Source organism: Rhamphochromis longiceps, linkage group LG18 (assembly GCF_057381845.1).
Source record: "Rhamphochromis longiceps isolate RC_006_pf linkage group LG18, R_longiceps_female_GT1.1, whole genome shotgun sequence".
Classification (NCBI taxonomy): domain Eukaryota; kingdom Metazoa; phylum Chordata; class Actinopteri; order Cichliformes; family Cichlidae; genus Rhamphochromis; species Rhamphochromis longiceps.
The window spans coordinates 3,242,927-3,260,092 of NC_140574.1; the positions used below are offsets into that span (position 1 = coordinate 3,242,927).

The following is a 17,166-nucleotide window of genomic DNA, read 5'->3' on the forward strand; positions in this document are numbered from 1 at the left end:
TGTACCAACATGTGTGCCGTAGCGAGGGCGAAGTCATGTATGAGGAAACCGTCAGCCTGACTGTTTGTGCTGCAGTTAGTATGAAAGTAGTAAAAGGTCGACAAACATCAGACATCCATTGTGAAGGAGCAGGCGGCAGTGTGGCGGTTGAGTGGATCAGATATGAGTTCAGGTTTGGAAAAGACAAACAGTCGAGGGTTTTAAGCAACAGAACGACTCTGGAGGTGGACAGTATAAGAGACAGCTTCATGGACGTGAAGAACACATCAGTTCTTCACGTGTCCGACGTCACATTTTACACGTTATACATCTGCCTGGTGATGAACCAACAGCAGTGTGTGAGCAGCCACTCTGCACATCTGTTCAAGCTACCAACGCTAATCTACCGCCCAGTGGGAGAGCCGGCTGTGCTGCATTGCGCCTTCGCTGGTTCAGTCCCGGTTTGGTGGAAGCTGGAAAATTATTCCAACACTGACCTCGAAGTCGGGCGAAACCACTCGCTGGTGTTTCCATTGCTGACGTTAAACGATTCAGGCTGGTACGGCTGTGGCGGGCCCAACATAAACGAGCGGTACTTGCTTGTAGTGTGCCCAAAGTTTGGCCCGCCTGCCCTGGAGGTCTTCTCGGAGGGTGATAACGTCACTCTCGGATGTGCTCAGTGGACGTCACAGGCGTGGTTTGAGTGGTTCAGGAAGTCGATCCAAACAGGAGAGAAAGTCGTTCACATCAATGAAACACAGGAGGGCACAACAAACCAACCCAATAACAGCCTGGTGCTCATCAACACCTCAGCGCAGGACGCAGGAGAGTATATGTGTGCAGTGTTGGACTCACATCAGCGCTGCCTGTCATCATCGACGACTCTGCTGGTCTACAGAGAGCCCTTTGGAGTTTACTCCACCTTCTACAGAGTCAGGTGGATGCTGCTCAGCGGCCTGCAGCTGATGCTTTGTGCTGTTGTCGTCTGCGTGATGCAGAAAACCAGGAGAGGAGAGCAGCTTCACGCTGCAGCACACACTTAATGTGGTTATCACTGCCCATCATTATTATTGCTATTATTGTCATCTTTTTTTTTACTTTTTTTTTGTTTCTTGATACTCAGACGTGTTTTTCTTCACATATATGTGATGTGAATTTGATTTCATCCATATATTATTTTTTTCTCTGTCGGAGTTGTTAAAGTCTAATTTTAAATAATCTTCTGTTTGTGCCAGTTTTCAAATCTGAATCCTTCTGAGGTGTTGGAGGAAACATCGTGGCCTCATTCAGCAGACGCTTCATATTACGGATGTGGTTTTTGTTTGGGATCAGTATATCAGGCTTGACGACTGTAATAGTGTATATGTTGGTGTGAGCCAGGCTCTGCTCTCTCATATTCAGCTTGTTCAGCGTGCTGCAGCCGACTCTTCACAGTCACTCATAAACACCACCACATTTCCCCAGTTTTGGCTCGTTTACGCTTCCTGTACGTTATAGAACTGATTTTAAGATTTTATTGCTTGTTTAAATGGATTAGCTCTGCCTCTCTGATCTTCTAACTAAAAATACTCCAACTAGAACTATGAGGTCAGCCGATAAGTTGCTTCTGACTGAAGCAGACTAAACGTTGGAGGAGGCCAGGCCTTTGGGATTGCTGCGCCCAAACTTTGGAATAGTCTGCCTCTCCAACACTTGATTTCTTTAAAACCCGTCTGAAAACTCATATTTACTCACCTGCTTTTAATTGTGACTGAGTTTTTCTTTTGTTCTCTATGTGTGTTAGTTCTACGTTTTACTTTGTACAGCACTTTGGTCAACCTGTGTTGTTTTTAAATGTGCTTATCAATAAATTCATTGATTAAAAAAATTGGTTTATTTCATAACAGGATTCTGGACAGAGGGTATCACTAAACTAGGTTTGTACTAAGCTTTCATTTCTATAATAATGTTTATTTTGACCTTCAAATGCAGGAAAAAATACGTCTGTCATGCAGAACATGTAACAAAGCTGTCACATAGTTTAATAATATGGTTTATGATTCATTTCACCTTAACTTACGATAGATAGATGACCTGATAGAAACTATTTTAAGGCCCGGTGTTCAGCTTCTATTTACTGCGCACGGGTGTGTAAATCATGCAGGTAAATATCCGAGCAGTTTCCTGAACATGTAAAGTGACGGGGATGAAAGACGGAGCGAGGACACAGAGCTGAACTACACTGCAGCACATTTCAACACCAAGTGTTCTCAACATAGAGCTCCTGGTCTGTACTCACATGACAGCATCACTTCACGTCCATGATGGAAATCTCTGTTCCACCACATCCTGAAGGAGCTAACGGAGGCCTGGTGCCTGTGGAGGCTGAACTCCCTGGAAACCGGTCTGAGATGATTTGAACAGGCATCGTGTCATCCTGCACGGTAAAATTATTACAGATGAAATCATTAGAAACCATCTCCAGCTGCAACATTAACGTGATATACTCATGAATAATTATGTAACAGTAAAATATGACAAAGTTTTGGATACTTTAAGTTCATTTTATGCTGCTTATTGAGCAGAATTTCGAGCGTACAGGCTGCACATTTCTCCTCTGCAGTTATTTCAGAACAAATTTGTGTCTGACTGGCTGAAACCCAAACGAGCTGCTAAGAAATCTCTGTTTACTAAAATAAGTCTTCATTAGAGCAGCTGTTTAATGTCAGGGAGGTGCAGCTCAAGGTAAACAGACAGCATTCGCATGAGAGGGAAGAAAAACTTGCAGCCCAACGTGATGTGACAGGTAGAGATGCCTTACAAGGTCAGACAAATCACCCTCAGGACCCTGACAACCGCATCAGCCCCCACACAGTCATTTACTGCAGTCACCTATCACCCTTTTACATAATATGCAGTGAAGTAATGACGCTCGGATAGCGGTTATTTCTGACCAGAAAGGCATAAATAGGCTTTCTGAATGACGTCTAGTAGGCTGATAAGCTTCATGCTGGCCCTCAGGCGAGGCCTCCCGGCAGCCGCTGCTCATTACCGCCTCGCTCGGGTTAAGCCACGGATCCACCTCTGCCTCTCCTCCCAATTACTCCTCCATCCAGTGCTGGCAAACCCAGAGGAGGAGGCCAGGCTGACATGCCGCCTGGCTGCAGAGGGCCTCTAATCACACCAGAGCAGAGGTGAAGCCTGTGCAAACACTCCTGTTCTGGAGGAGATTCATTATAACTGCAGCTCAGAGGCTCCGGACAATTAAGTGCTGAGGTTAATTTTCCATATGATTCTGAATTTAGCAGCAGTTAATTAATCAGAAATTGCTGAATTAATCATTTGATCATTTACAGGCGTGATTCTTATACAGAAACTCTTTAAAGTGACTAAAACCTGCAGCCATTCAAATAAGACTGTATAAAAAAGATGAACCACTGTGGGTTGTATTCCTGGAGCCAGAGCCGACCATATTTACACTGTACGGCACACAGAACTGCTCATTAGTGTTAATTAACAGACTAATGAAACTCAAGGCAGTGGTAGTGAAGCCTTGCACATAGAGCCACCTGTCAATCAAAGTGACCATGAGGCCTATTACAAAGGTTAGCACTTGACAAAATCCCCACTGTGCTGTTGTTAGGCAGGAAGTTATCCACAGAGACACAACCTGTTCTTGTATCAGCTGTGAACATCGGTGTTTATGGGGACCGACTCACTGCTGGAGCCTCAAGTGGATGTTAGAGGAACTGCAGCTTTTTCCTTAGAGTCATTTAATTATGTTAAACTTTTTACATGCTTTTAACTATAATTTGTTTAGATTGTTTTTTACTAAAAATGTATTTTATTTTTGATTTTTGGGAGGATTTAAATTTTCATTTCTTTGTATTTCATGTACATTTTTGCCTTTTCAGACTTTGTATTACCAGCTGATTTTTTATTTACATTACTTTTATTTTTTTATTCATGTTACTTTTTTATTCTTTTATTGCATTTTTATTTATTTACCATCAGCTCAGTCATATATTGCTTTTTTATTATTTGTTTTGTCATATTGAATAAATTTTATTGTTAAAGGTTGTGTTTAATGTTTAATGGCCTGGTGCTCATCAATGAGAGCATGAGGGTGGGAATGGATGTTTGTGTCTGTGTGTGCCTGTATGTCTGTGTCTATATGTCAGGCTGGGTATCAGACGCCACCTCTCTGGGGACATCTCAGGCCCTCCAAGGTTTGGAGGTCTATCTCCCCCCACCACCACTTCCCCTGCCAGTGGCGGACCCCCTCAGACATCGGTGCGTTGGTGGTTCTTTGTGTCTGGGGATGGGCGTCCAGGTACACACCGGCTCACTCCTTGGTGGCCGCTTATCGGGGCCTGGAGCCTGGGGCTCGCTCGGGCCACTTCGGAGGTGGGGTGCCCCCGGCCTCTCGGCCTGGGGCTCGGTCACTCAGGCGCGGCTGGCTGCCGGCGGAGCTCACGGGCGCGTCACTGCAACTCCCCCTGGCTTCTGCTCCGCGGCTGCTGAGTGAGCCCTCATCTGGGTCTCTCCTCAGCTCTTTCCGGGACAGTGGCGCGGCTGCCCCTCTGTTGGTCTTCCTTGGTCTCTTGTGTTCTGGGGGCCTCTGGATGTCTGGAGTTTTGATCTCCTCCATACCTGCTTCATGCCCTGGAGGACGGGGCTGTGGCCCCCCCACACCCTCTAGCAGATCATTACATGAAGGAACCTTTTAAAAAAACAAAAAACAAGCGCGTCCATGCTCACAGGTGTACACACAGGTGATCACACCCACAAACTACACCCTTTTTGGCTCCTACCTCAAAGCACACTGTGTTCTGTTGATCTTATGTGCTGCACAATAATGTTTAACATTTAGTATTTACTGTCATATTCCCATATATCATTGTGATGTTGTTTATTCTATTACTCTTGTTCTCTTCTGCTTGTTTTCTTTTTTCTTTCTCAGCAGGTGATCCAGGTGATTGATATATGCATTTTTTTCTTCTTTTTTTTCCTGCCCATTCTGTTGGTTTTTGTCTTTTGCCCTTCTCCCCCGTCCCTCTTCTCAGCTGTTTCTCTTTCCCTCTTTCTTTCTCCCCTTCTTTCCCCCAGTCAAGTCTGTCCCGTATTCAGCAAGTGAAAATAAAATAAACAATAAAAGGTGAATCAAATGGACCATTATGGCAAGGCTGGGATGGTCAATTTGGTAAAGTAAATCCGTTGGGCATCTTTCTTTGCCTTTAGACAACAATTCTGATGGCAAAAGAGCCAAACGGGACAGGCAAAAAAAAAAATGTTTAATGGCTTTTTTTCTGATCTCATTCTTTAAACCCAAACAGAAATAAGCTGCAGATGTTTGCGTGGATAAGTCAGGATGCAGGAATGTTTTTACCCGAAATTTGTTGTAGGAGAAATTTTGAGAGTTTATTCAATCATGCTTTTAAAATGTAAAATGCTGGATTTTAATGAAAGGATAAAGGAGCTACATAAATCTGCCTGATTTTACTTTCCTCTGATTTCCACAGAAATGTAAGAACCTCACACTTTGTCTTCAGCACTGAACACATCTGTGGGACGTGGGTATTGTTTGTACACTCGTATTGTATCCCATCAGAATAAACACCGGCCCCTCTGTGTTGCAGGGTTTTATTCCTCAGGTCGATGGCGTGAAGCTGCGGCTCGCTGAGCGTCATCAGCGATGCAGCAGGCAGTCAGCACGCCTGTCCATCAAACCCGGTCACCGGGGAGCTCCACCTGTGTGCTGCTGACAGACAGGGAGCAGCATGCAGATGAAACAAACACCCCCTCTCTCTCCACGCTCTGCCTGCTGCCTCACAGGGAGCAAGGCGGTATGAATTATTCACACACAAACACACACATAAGGTGCTCCACTGCAGAAGGTCACAAGGTTTTTAGAGTTTAATATTTATAACGTAGGAAAGAAATTTTAAAACAGACTGAGAATGATATAAGAACAGCAGCTTCTGACCCTTTTTTCAACAGATTTTATAAACTAATAATAAAGTAATAATAAAATATTTTAACATTCATATTCACTATATAATAATAAAGAACAGAAAATTTATTACAGCATATTATTACATCATAGATAAACTGTAAAATAACAGAAACTTTTTTTTTTTTTTAACTATGCATTGATTTTCCTGCGCTCCCAGCCCTCACTGAGCAAGAGGTGAGGTTCATCCTGGACAGGTGACAGAGACAGACAGACATTCATGCATGGCTAACTTACACTCACCAGTTAACCCATGCACAGCTTACAAGTGTGGGAGGAAGCCAGAGTACCCAGAGAGAACATATTAGAACCAGGAACCTGGTCCCAACCACCAGTCACAACCAGAATAAAGAGGGTGTTCTCAGCAACAACAGGCCATACTTCCTTAAGACGGCACAATGATACAGCTCATCTAATGAGACTTGCTGTCCACCTGTGATTGTTTTACAGCTGTTCAGTTTGCCACAGTAAGGCTGAGACGTTGAAAACAAGGATCTTTTTAATCAAGATGACTTAAACTCTCTCCAAAACTCCAAAGCCTCCTAACATCCTAGTAAGAAATGATCTCTGACTGGAGAAACACTATGACCTGTTAATGAAAGTTTGTTTTCGCCTGGAACTAAAACCGGCCGGTAGGGGGCGATAACGAACGTTTATGTCAGTTTTTCTGACAGCAGGGAGCAACCCCTCCACCCCCCCACCCCCAAAAAATAAAATAAATAAAAATCCAAATCCAGAAGAAGAAGAACCTCCATTGAGTAGTTTTACTGGTAGAGCCAGCGCAGTGTCTTACTGTAGGTGGAAATTTCACCTGTTGAAGCAGCAATGGCTTCAATTCAACATCTGAGAGAGTTTATCAGGGACAGACTGACGGCTGCTGCTGAAGATATCTTCTCAGAGTTTGAAAAAACCATCGTCCAGTACGAGCGTCAGCGCGAACTGCAGGACATCACCTGGAACCCCGTGTTAAAGCTCCAGCGGACAGGTGAGTCAGACTGTGCGACTGGAGTGTGTTTGAACCCAGAGAGAGAGAGAGAGAGGGGTGGAGAGCTAACAGCCAGCAGCGGACGGGCAGAGAGGCTAACGGACGAAGACCTGAGAGCGCGAAGAACAAACTAGAAGCTCGTGTCAGGCACATATGTACAGCAGCATCACCAGAACACGTTACTGTACGAAAAAAGGCTCGTTATTGATTTTTATTCTTTCAAAATTTTCCCGCCGTTTGTTGAAAAATCCGTTAAAGTGAACGGGAAGGCCAGAGTAACCAGACACACAAGTTTAATGAAAAACATCAGCTTCCACCTGCCCACGCGCGCACACTTTTCACTCTACAGCCACCATTTAACAATCAAATCGTAGGAAAATGTGTTTTCTTTCAAACAACGTCTCCATCAAAGCCAACAGGTGTATGCTTTCTTAGACTGGAGGCGTTTGAACAAGAGGAGTGCTTTCCCAATGCCCAGTTAACGACTAATAATTTCATGAAGGTTTTTAGAGAAAACGCAGAACACCCTGTTTTTCTCTCGCTCCCCCGGCCACACTTTTAACACCAGGCCTACTAGAATGTACATCAGTGTAGAAGAGCTTCTTGGGATTCTCACACTTTTTAAATCAGCCTGACATGATTTATTGTTTGGATTTTATGAGTCGTTTTGTGATAGCAGTACCAATCCCATTTCACAGGCAGTTGGCCTATGCCATCACCATGGCAACACAACTGCTCTCCTCTGACACAGGTGCATGTCATTATCTGATTGGCTGATTTGGATCTGCTGCCTATCTTTCGGTGATTGGCTGAAATATTTATCCTGTTTCACCTCAAATCACTGGGCAGCTGATGAAGCACATCATGTGTGCCACTTTTATAGGTACACCTGCTTCCTCGGTCACTTTATTAAGTACACCAGTGCACAGGGTCACTCCTGGCAACTTTACTAGGAACATCCATTGCCACTTTATTAGGTATAGTACTGTGATAGCCAACCACTTTTTAGGGCCCATCTTCTTTCGACTTTTGTACCCAACCTGCTTATCTCCAATCTTTCAGCAGCAAGCCACAGACCATGTCCAGCACCAGCAACAATCCTACTGCAGATTCTGCAGAAATCTCCAGAAATTCTTGTATTTACATTTAGAGCTCTAAATGAACAAGCTTCCGACTGTTTATCTCACTTTCTTATGAAACACGATGCTGCTCACAGTCTTTGTTCCTCCTTTGAGTCGGAGCCTTTCTCCAGCCTCTGGGACCACTGCTCTGGAAGAATCTCCCACTGTATGGACTCAGTTAAAAGTCTTTTTGCTTCGCGAGGTTTTCTGTTGTGCTTCTCATTGATATAATGGTTATCTGTTTTCTTGGTTTTGCATTCCTGTTAACTGTATTTCTCGTTGTTTTTAATTATTGTGTTGTGCAGCATTAGTGACTCCGTGTCTGTGAAAACACTTTATTAATAACCGTTACTTACTGTTTCATAACTAAATATTGGTAATTAGTGTATCTGCAGTTAATACTGTGGATCCGTTGGGGTGAGCCATATGTCTAAATGTCCAAGTCATGATCCAAACATGCTCATCATAAACCGAAGAACAGTTTTTACATCTATTCTGGAAAAATAATGTGTGTGCTGGCTTTGACTGCTTGGTAACACAACTATCTAGACAGTGCACTTAGGCATGGAAGAAATGACCTGCTGAAGTTCAAACAGAGATACTATTAGCATGAGGAAGAGACCTGGATGGTCTGACTGTTTCACAACTCCAGATCTGCATCTCTAAATACACAAAAGCTTGACCTTAATTGAGATGAACTACAGCAGCAGAAAAGCACACCAGGTGGTGTTGTGATGATATAGGAGATATTTTCTTGGCACACTTTAGGCCTTTTAAGACCAAGAGGGCATTTTTAGGCACCATCACTTATGTAATGTACAGTAGATGTTTTTCTGCCCTTACATGAGTAACCTGTGTTTCTGTTCTTTGTCCCAGCAGATCTTGCACAGGAGCACGTCGGCGTTCAGACGGAGATTTTCACAGACCAGCATGTCTGTGACCAGGAGAGGAATTCCAGTCGGGGCCAGGAGGACCTGAAGGCTCCACAGATTAAAGTGGAAGAAAAGGAAGTCTGCATCAATCAGGAAGGAGGGCAGTTTGCACTGAAGCAGGAGAATGATGCTATTATGATGACACCAACTTGTGAAGAAAGTGAACCACAACCAGAAAGTGACCAGCCCCTCTCTAACAGTTCTGATATTTTCATGTTTGTTAATTCCACATCCAAAGAAACATTAGAAGTTATTAATAAGAGCGCTGACAATGAGGTAGAACTCAACCATCAGCACAGACGTCTGGACAGCACCTGGAACCCTGTGGTGAAGCTCTACAGGATAGGTGCGTCTTTTTAACACCACAAAAAAACATACACATAGATGTAAATCAGATAGGCTAACGGGGCTAACACAGCTAACTCTGAGTGCTAATAGCATCAGACTGTTTCAATCAATCTGTCAGTCAATCAAGGCTTTATTCGCCACGTGCAGGTTGCCCTGCAGTGAAATAGGACCCCCCCCCCCGACCTTACACACACAACACAGACATCATATGGGGATGCAGGTCGCAGATCGGTAGCGTTACAGAAAAAAACACTGAAATGTACACTACAATGGGAAAGTACAAGAGGAAAAAAAGAGACCTCTACTGATGCTGGGCTCCTGGGAGGACAGCATGAGAACAGGAAACAAAAAAACTCCTCTGCACAAAAAAGCACATAAATGTCCACAACACAACATTATGGAACACGTGACCAGCCACAGGGTCGAGTGGGGGGTGAGGAGTCATCCGAAGCAAACACAGCAGCCATCCTGCCCAGCGCTACCATCCAGCGCGGGCTCAGACCCACCGTGTTCCCAGGAGGGAACAAGCATCGAAGGCGTTTGGAAAGAGAGGGGGGGATGCATGGAATGGGAAGGAACAGACTAAACACAGTCGTTATCAGGGTGTTTTTGTCGCCTCCAGCCTTGCGACCGCAGCTGGTGCCGAAGGGGTATCCGTTTTAGAGAACAGACTGTGAGAGAGTGTTCCAGGGAAAAGTAATACAAAAAAACACGAGACTAGACAAGGACATAAGAGGCTAAGCAGGGAAGCTGAGGGGGAGGAGGAGAGGAGAAAAGTGCGACCGCCTTCGTCAAGAGCAAGAGCAGGAAAAAAAAAGTTTGAAGGGGTTAAGTTTGAAATAAAATCTATCTGATTATTAGGACACCAACCGACCTCTTTACCATCAGGAAAGCCAACAACGAGCTAGACTCTGTAATTTGTACTTCTGCATCCACACAAATACTTGTTTGTTTCTACTAATTCTAAAAAAAAAAAAACCTGTTATTTTTAGTCATAATAGTGAGAGTTAAACACCATGTCTTATTCTGAGTCAGAGTTTGGCGTAATCAACATGAAAGCATGGATCCATCCTGCCTTTTATCGGTGGGTCAGGCTGTTGGTGGTGTGAAAGTGTGGGGGATAGTTTCTTGGCACACTTTGGGCTTCTCAGTACCAGCTGAGCATCGGTTAAACACCGCAGCCTACCTGAGGACTGACGCTGACCCAGTCTGTCCCTTTATCAGCTCAGTGTGCTGATGTGATGTAAAAATGGACCAAAATCTAATAAAGAATTAAAGTAGTTCTGAAGGCAAAATGGGGTTAGCAGGGTGTAACTAATGAAGTGGCAGGTAAGTATATTTGCAGACGTGCTCCTAAATAGTCGCATGCGTCCAGTTTTAATCTCAGATATGAGTGAAACACTTGCGCTGTTGAGTTCTGCATGACTGACTTTTTCCTCTTCAGCCTGTTTGCTTCATGTGTTGAATCATAAACATGATTGGTGGAAACACGTTAACAGCCCAGCAGCTACCTAACAAGTTACCTGACATATTTACTTAGTGGCCTCGGGGCCATCATCGTGTCATACCTGTAACAGTTTACCTGCTCGTGAGAAGTTTTCCGTCATCTCATTAGTAACCTGTGGTTTGTTCCTGCAGATTTGCCACAGCAGCATGTCTGTGATGACAAGGAGATTCTCACAGACCAGCAGGTCTTTAACCAGGAATGGAACTTCAGCCCAGACCAGAAGGACCCGGAGCCTCCACAGATTACAGAGGAGCAGGCAGCAGTCGCTCTCAGTCACCAGGGAGAGCAGCTCGTACAGAATGAGGAGACTGACGCTGTTACGGTTCAGCCATGTTTGGGTCCTCCTGCCCATGAGCAGCCAAACACGGCCCCTGTTAAAGTCATTGATCTCAGCACAGATTCTGATTTGGCTCTGAAAACCAAAACCTTCACAGGTGAGAAGCTGTATCGCTGCAACACCTGTGGAAAAACACTGAAAACCGTGTCCTCATTTAAAAGGCATAACGCCAGACACACAGGGGAGAGACCGTACACTCGCAACAGCTGTGGGAGAAAATCTAAAGGCCTGAGAGCTTTAAAAGGGCACGTGAAAACACAGCTGATCAGAAGCTCGTGTGTAACACCTGTGGGAAAAGGTACAAAAAGGAAATAACATTAAAACTTCACATGCAATGTCACACAGGTAAGAAGACAAAGGCCTGAAACATCTGCTGGAAAAACTGTGCCCGTGAAATGAGGCTTGATGGGAAAAAGTACGAATTTGTACAGGTTCACATGTGAGATGGTTCAATAAAATCTTGTTTTTGTTCTGTGTGAGGCTGCATGGTCATTTCTAGGCTGTGAAATTTCACATCCATGTCATGAATAATGCATATTATTAATTTAACGAGGTAAATTAATGATATGCCCAAGAACCGCACAGGTGCCCAGTACCTGGGTGGAGCCCTGGGACCCTGTTCTCGGCTCATGGCCGGACTGTAGTGGGGGCTCTCTCGCCCTTTGGCACCCCATTAGGGGCCTTCCTCCCTCCGCCTCCTGCTGGGATGGGCGGATGTCGCTGAGATGTGTGGCCTTTGGTACGCTTGGGGGCTCGGATCGATCTCTGTCTGCCTCTGGCTCCTGGGATGTTATTGCAGTTTCCCACCCTCATTATCAAGTACATTTGTGACAAAGACACACACACTCTCACTCACACTCTGTCTCTCAAAAACCACGAGAAGATTGATAGTTTATGTAGCTGCGTATTTTCTCCTTTTTGTGTTCCAGGTGCAGCAGTTGGCGATATATTGTGCATTTCTATCCTTTTATTACATATCCTATCCTTCCCCCACCCTGCCTTAGATGCTGTCATACTGTACACCAGTACAGTACCGGGTGACCGTGGCTCAGGGGGTTGGGAATCGCATCTGTAACCGGAAGGTCGCCGGTTCGATCCCTGGGCTCTCTGTCCTGGTCGTTGTGTCCTTGGGCAAGACACTTTACCCTACTTTCCTACTGGTGTTGGCCAGAGGGGCCGATGGCGCGATATGGCAGCCTGGCTTCTGTCAGTCTGCCCCAGGGCAGCTGTGGCTACAACTGTAGCTGCCTCCACCAGTGTGTGAATGTGAGAGTGAATGAATAGTGGTATTGTAAAGCGCTTTGGGTGCCTATAAAGCGCTATATAAATCCAATCCATTATAAACAATATAATAACTGAAATAACACAAATAGAAATTAACAAAGAAACAGATGAAAGATATATATGAACAAGAGGAGCCTATAGAGAATTTATAGAGGTGGTTTTGAAAAAGCAAAATGTGTTTGACACCAGGTTGTGTGTGTATTCAGTTTAGGGGGAGCTTTTAATCTTTGGATATTGGAAATTCCGTTTTTAAGCTCACACTCCAGCCTGCGGAGGTCGCTGTTGCGATGTTTTCTAGCCGACACAAAGAAGGGAGCTAATCTAACGGCAGCATCTAACGCGGCACTGAGAGGATTCAGACTCATTTTGTACACCTTTTCTCCAAACTGTGGATATTGATACAGCTTATAAAAGAAATGTGACCAATGACTGAGTTTAAACCAGTGTTTAAAATGTTATGACGAAGTCGCTATCTGCTAACGTCAGCTAGCCGCTTAGCTGGTTAGCTTTCGGTTGCCTAACAACAGAAGCCAAACAAACACCGCTAGCAGGTTAGCAGTGCCAATCTGTTAAAGGTGCTAGGTTTTTACATTTTCCACGCAAACGTGAAACTTGCAGGATGGCTGAGGACGGCAGACGCGGCGACGAGGAGGACCGAGGGCCCGGAGCGGCTTACCGGGGGGTCGCAGTGATGGAGAGCCTGCTGGAGAAGCTGAATGCACTCAACTATGAGGAGGAGGTTCTGGGCAAACACAACATGAAGAACCTGTCAAGGTAAGAAGCGCATAGTTCGGATGTAAGTACGGTGTCCTTTTTAGGATTTAGAAGCAGAAAAAAACAATCGAAGTGTGTAACTAGTAGTAACTAGTCATACGTTTACAAAAATATAATGAGATAAAAACAGACACGTCCTAAAGATACGTGATTGTGTTGTTCATTCATCCCTCTGGTTGGAGGAGAGTGATGGAGTTCAAGTATGATGTTGAGGGTTTGTGTGGCCTTGGCATTGTACTGGACCGTTGTGGTGGAGAGAGAGCCGCCTACAACCCTCACTTCTGAGCGACTGAAGCAAGAAGATGGAGGATACGAGTGCTCTTCTGCTATTAATTCATTTGTTGGGACAATGCAGCGTTTCAGTTCTTGATCTTTATTCTGTTATTTTCTGTTGATTGATCGATCAACCCAGACAAAGTATTGCATAAAAATAAAATGAAATCCAGGCTTGTTTCCAGTGTTTGTGCTGATTTGATGTTTTTGAGTGTGCACAGTGAAGGAAAACCCTTCAGTCCCCTCTGCTTTCTCCGTGCAGGCATTACTTCGTCTCCAGTCCATACCTGGCGTCTAACCCTGGCGAGCAGTTCTACATGTTCACCATCATCGCAGCGTGGCTCATCAATGTGGCGGGGAGGCCGTTTACCGAGCCGCAGGAGTACGACGAACCCAACGCCACCGTGTCCAACATCCTGGCAGAACTGCGGGCCTTTGTGAGTCACACAGAAAGAGTTTAGAAGCTGGAAATGAGCTTTGGTATGTCTGGAGTTCGTTTGTTTGTGCTTTGATAAATCTGACCGATTGTGCGAAGGCGGGAGCTTCCGTTAAACAAGAAGAGTTTGACGCTTTTTTAATTCCTCCTCTGTTTTTCAGGGTGTTAAGGTGGACTTCCCGCCCTCCAAACTGAAGTCTGGCTCAGGCGAGTACGTCTGCTTCGTGCTGGACCGACTGGCTGAGGAGGCGCTCAGGAAGAGAGGCTTCACCTTCAGGAAGTATGCCGTCTGTTTTCTTCTTTTCGTCAGGCTGCTTTTGTTGCTTCTGTGTTTATAGAAGTTTTTTTAACTTCTTTCTGTCTCTGTTTCAGGACAAACTACCCATCAGAAAACACAGAAGAAGAGTCTGTGGTGGAGGACGACGCCGAGCTCACGCTCAGGAAAGTGGAGGAGGAGCTGATCGTAGGTGTTCTGCATTCGTCTAACTTCCTCTTCTTTTCCGTTCGGCACACTTACAGGATGAATCTGTTTTTACTGCGGTGGTTTCCTGCACCTCTGTCAGAGATCACCAAACACTGAGAGGAAATCAGGGAACAGATTTCAAAATAAAACATCCTCACACTTTTATTTTAAAAACATAATTTCATGTATTTTATTACAAAATATTTCCCTCGTTTTATAAAGTCCATCACACTTTAGAGCAGAAATCATAATCGAATATATTGTCATGACCGTATTTTGGGTGTTTTTAATGCTCAGCGCTGCGCGGGTCGAGCCATGAATCGTCTTCACATCTCATGATTGTTTTGTGTGTGACCAGGACGAAGGGGACGAGGAGGAGGAGAACGTGATGGACCTGGAGGCTCTGAAGTTACGAAGCACTCACACTGTGAGATCACCTCAGAATAAGATTACATCATAATTTCCACTTTCACGTTCGCTCCGAGCTTTGAACTCGCCGCGGCGTCTGTTTTCTGGCAGGAAGCTGAGACGTCCTCCAAACCCGACGAGATCCTGGAGTCGACGGTCGACGCGACAGAGTGGAACCTGGAGGTGGAGCGAGTCCTGCCGCAACTCAAAGTCACCATCAGGACCGACAACAAGGTAGGCGCTCACCTGAGGTGTCGGAGCTTCCGCCAGATGTGAGATGAAGTGAAAGACGCTTCACTCTGCCGGAGCTTCACACTCGTCCAGTGTGATCGTAACAAGCTTTTGTTTCTGTATGAGTGACTGAAGGCTTTGAAGGTTACCTGCAGTTTCCCAGCATGCTCTCTGGTTGGCTGTCAGTGTTAGTGGCTCTCACTCTCTGGTCTGTGTTGGTCCTGCAGGACTGGAGGGTCCACGTGGACCAGATGCACCAGCACAGAGACGGGATCCAGTCCTCACTCAAGGAGGCCAAGGTGCGTTCACTGACCCGCTTCATCATCATGTTATGTCCTCCCTGCAGCCTCTCACTGTCATCGGATGGGACAAACAAGAAGTATTATTTTATTTCAGTCACATGTAAAGAATATTATCAATCAGCCAGCTTTAATTAAATAAACTAAATCACACAAGAAGAAGGAACAGATGTTTCCATGTTCAGCGAATCTCCCATTAACCACAGAGACAAACGTCCTGAGGACTGTTTCAGTTCTGGAGAAAGATGAAAACAAAATAAGTTCATGGAGTGAAACTAAACGTGACATCATTCTTCGTCGTCTCTGCAGAGTCACCTGGACAAGCTGCAGGAGGACATCGGGAAGACGCTGGAGAAGGTGAGCAGCAGAGAGAAGTACATCAACAACCAGCTGGAGCATCTGATCCAGGAGTACCGCAGCGCCCAGGCCAAACTCAGCAAGGTAAACCCGGAGCTGAACGTTCCTGATTCGTTCACGTCATCGCGACACGTTTGAGTTCACGTTAATTCCAGTTTGAAACTGTCTCAATGTCAGAATGTGTGGAAACAGTCAGTTCAGTAACTCTTGTCATCCTTCAGGCCAGAGAGCGCTACCAGCAGGCCAGCGGAGGAGTGACGGAGAGAACCAGAGTGCTGGCCGAGGTCAGTGAACGCACCACGTTTAATTCATCAATAAAATCATTTTAACAGCAGCAGGTGAAAAAAGCAAGCTGATAATAATAAAACATTAGATTTCACTGTCCTCAGTTTATTTAATAATAATAACTATTGCTTATTATTAGAGATTATTTGAACCTTTATATGTGAGAATTGTTCTTGTGTTTTAATTTGAAATTCTTCTGTTTGTTTCAGATCAGCGAGGAGCTGGAGAAGGTGAAACAGGAGATGGAGGAGAAAGGCAGCAGCATGTCTGACGGAGGTGAGGTGAATCTGGTCACAGTGCTCGGTTTTGACTCCGGCCCTGCCGCAGTGCTGACCTCTCCGCTTCTTCTTCTGCTTTTGCTTTTGCAGCTCCGGTGGTGAAAATCAAGCAGAGCCTGACGAAGCTGAAGCAGGAGATCATTCAGATGGACGTGCGGATCGGCGTGGTGGAGCACACGCTGCTTCAGGCCAAACTCAAGGAGAAGTCCAACATGACGCGAGACATGCACGCCACCAACATCCCCGAGCCCGCCGCTGGGCTGTTCGCCTAGCGCAGCAGCCTAGACCCGAAAAACCCGGCGAGGTCCGACTCCTCTAAAAGGACCTGAGAGGCTCAGGAAACCGAAAAATGTCGTCACATCTATTTATAACCAACATATTTTTCCATTTCCTGTAATGGATGTTTTTATGTCTTTGAGGGATTTTTATAAACTTAAAGAATTTCTCTGTTAAGCTCAATGATTCAAATCCATTAATCAGATTGACCACCAGATGGCGCCAGAGTTGCAGATAAAGACTTGTTATTGAACTTTTAAAAGTATAATAATCGAAGCATAATTGAATCTTTGGTTATTATAGTTTTTATTTTTCTACTAAATGTTGTAAACACAAAATAAAACCTTAAAAAACAGAAAATCAACCATTTTGACTCCAGGGAATTTTATTTCATCAGCAGCGGCTGATTAAGGATAAACAGGAAGTTGTGTTTTGGACCTTCAACATAAAACACCTTCACGTTAGAATACTTTAAATGTTTCCTGATGAAAGCTGGAACATTTACTGAATAATAAATGTAAGTTCAGGAAACCTTTTATTTATATTGAACTAAACTCTGCGATTATCTCTTCACATGTGTTTGTCTCTAAATGAGGCTGAA

The 17,166-nt window shown here is 44.8% G+C and overlaps 2 protein-coding genes across 2 annotated transcripts; both read left to right on the forward strand.

Moving 5' to 3' along the window:
* The first annotated feature begins 6,696 nt into the window (after positions 1-6,696).
* Positions 6,697-11,647, forward strand: LOC146647431 (uncharacterized). The gene is made up of 3 exons (XM_085388956.1): positions 6,697-6,956; positions 8,957-9,355; positions 10,996-11,647. Exons 1-3 carry the CDS (start codon positions 6,797-6,799, stop codon positions 11,514-11,516), a joined length of 1,080 nt encoding a protein of 359 aa, XP_085245082.1. The 5' UTR covers positions 6,697-6,796; the 3' UTR covers positions 11,517-11,647.
* Positions 11,648-12,780: 1,133 nt separating this feature from the next.
* Positions 12,781-16,937, forward strand: ift57 (intraflagellar transport 57 homolog (Chlamydomonas)). Its single transcript, XM_085388925.1, has 11 exons — positions 12,781-13,259; positions 13,795-13,969; positions 14,130-14,248; positions 14,341-14,431; positions 14,790-14,858; positions 14,951-15,073; positions 15,298-15,369; positions 15,679-15,810; positions 15,948-16,010; positions 16,221-16,287; positions 16,380-16,937. The coding sequence occupies exons 1-11, from the start codon at positions 13,105-13,107 to the stop codon at positions 16,559-16,561; spliced, it is 1,248 nt and encodes a 415-aa protein (XP_085245051.1). The 5' UTR covers positions 12,781-13,104; the 3' UTR covers positions 16,562-16,937.
* The last annotated feature ends 229 nt before the right edge of the window (positions 16,938-17,166 follow it).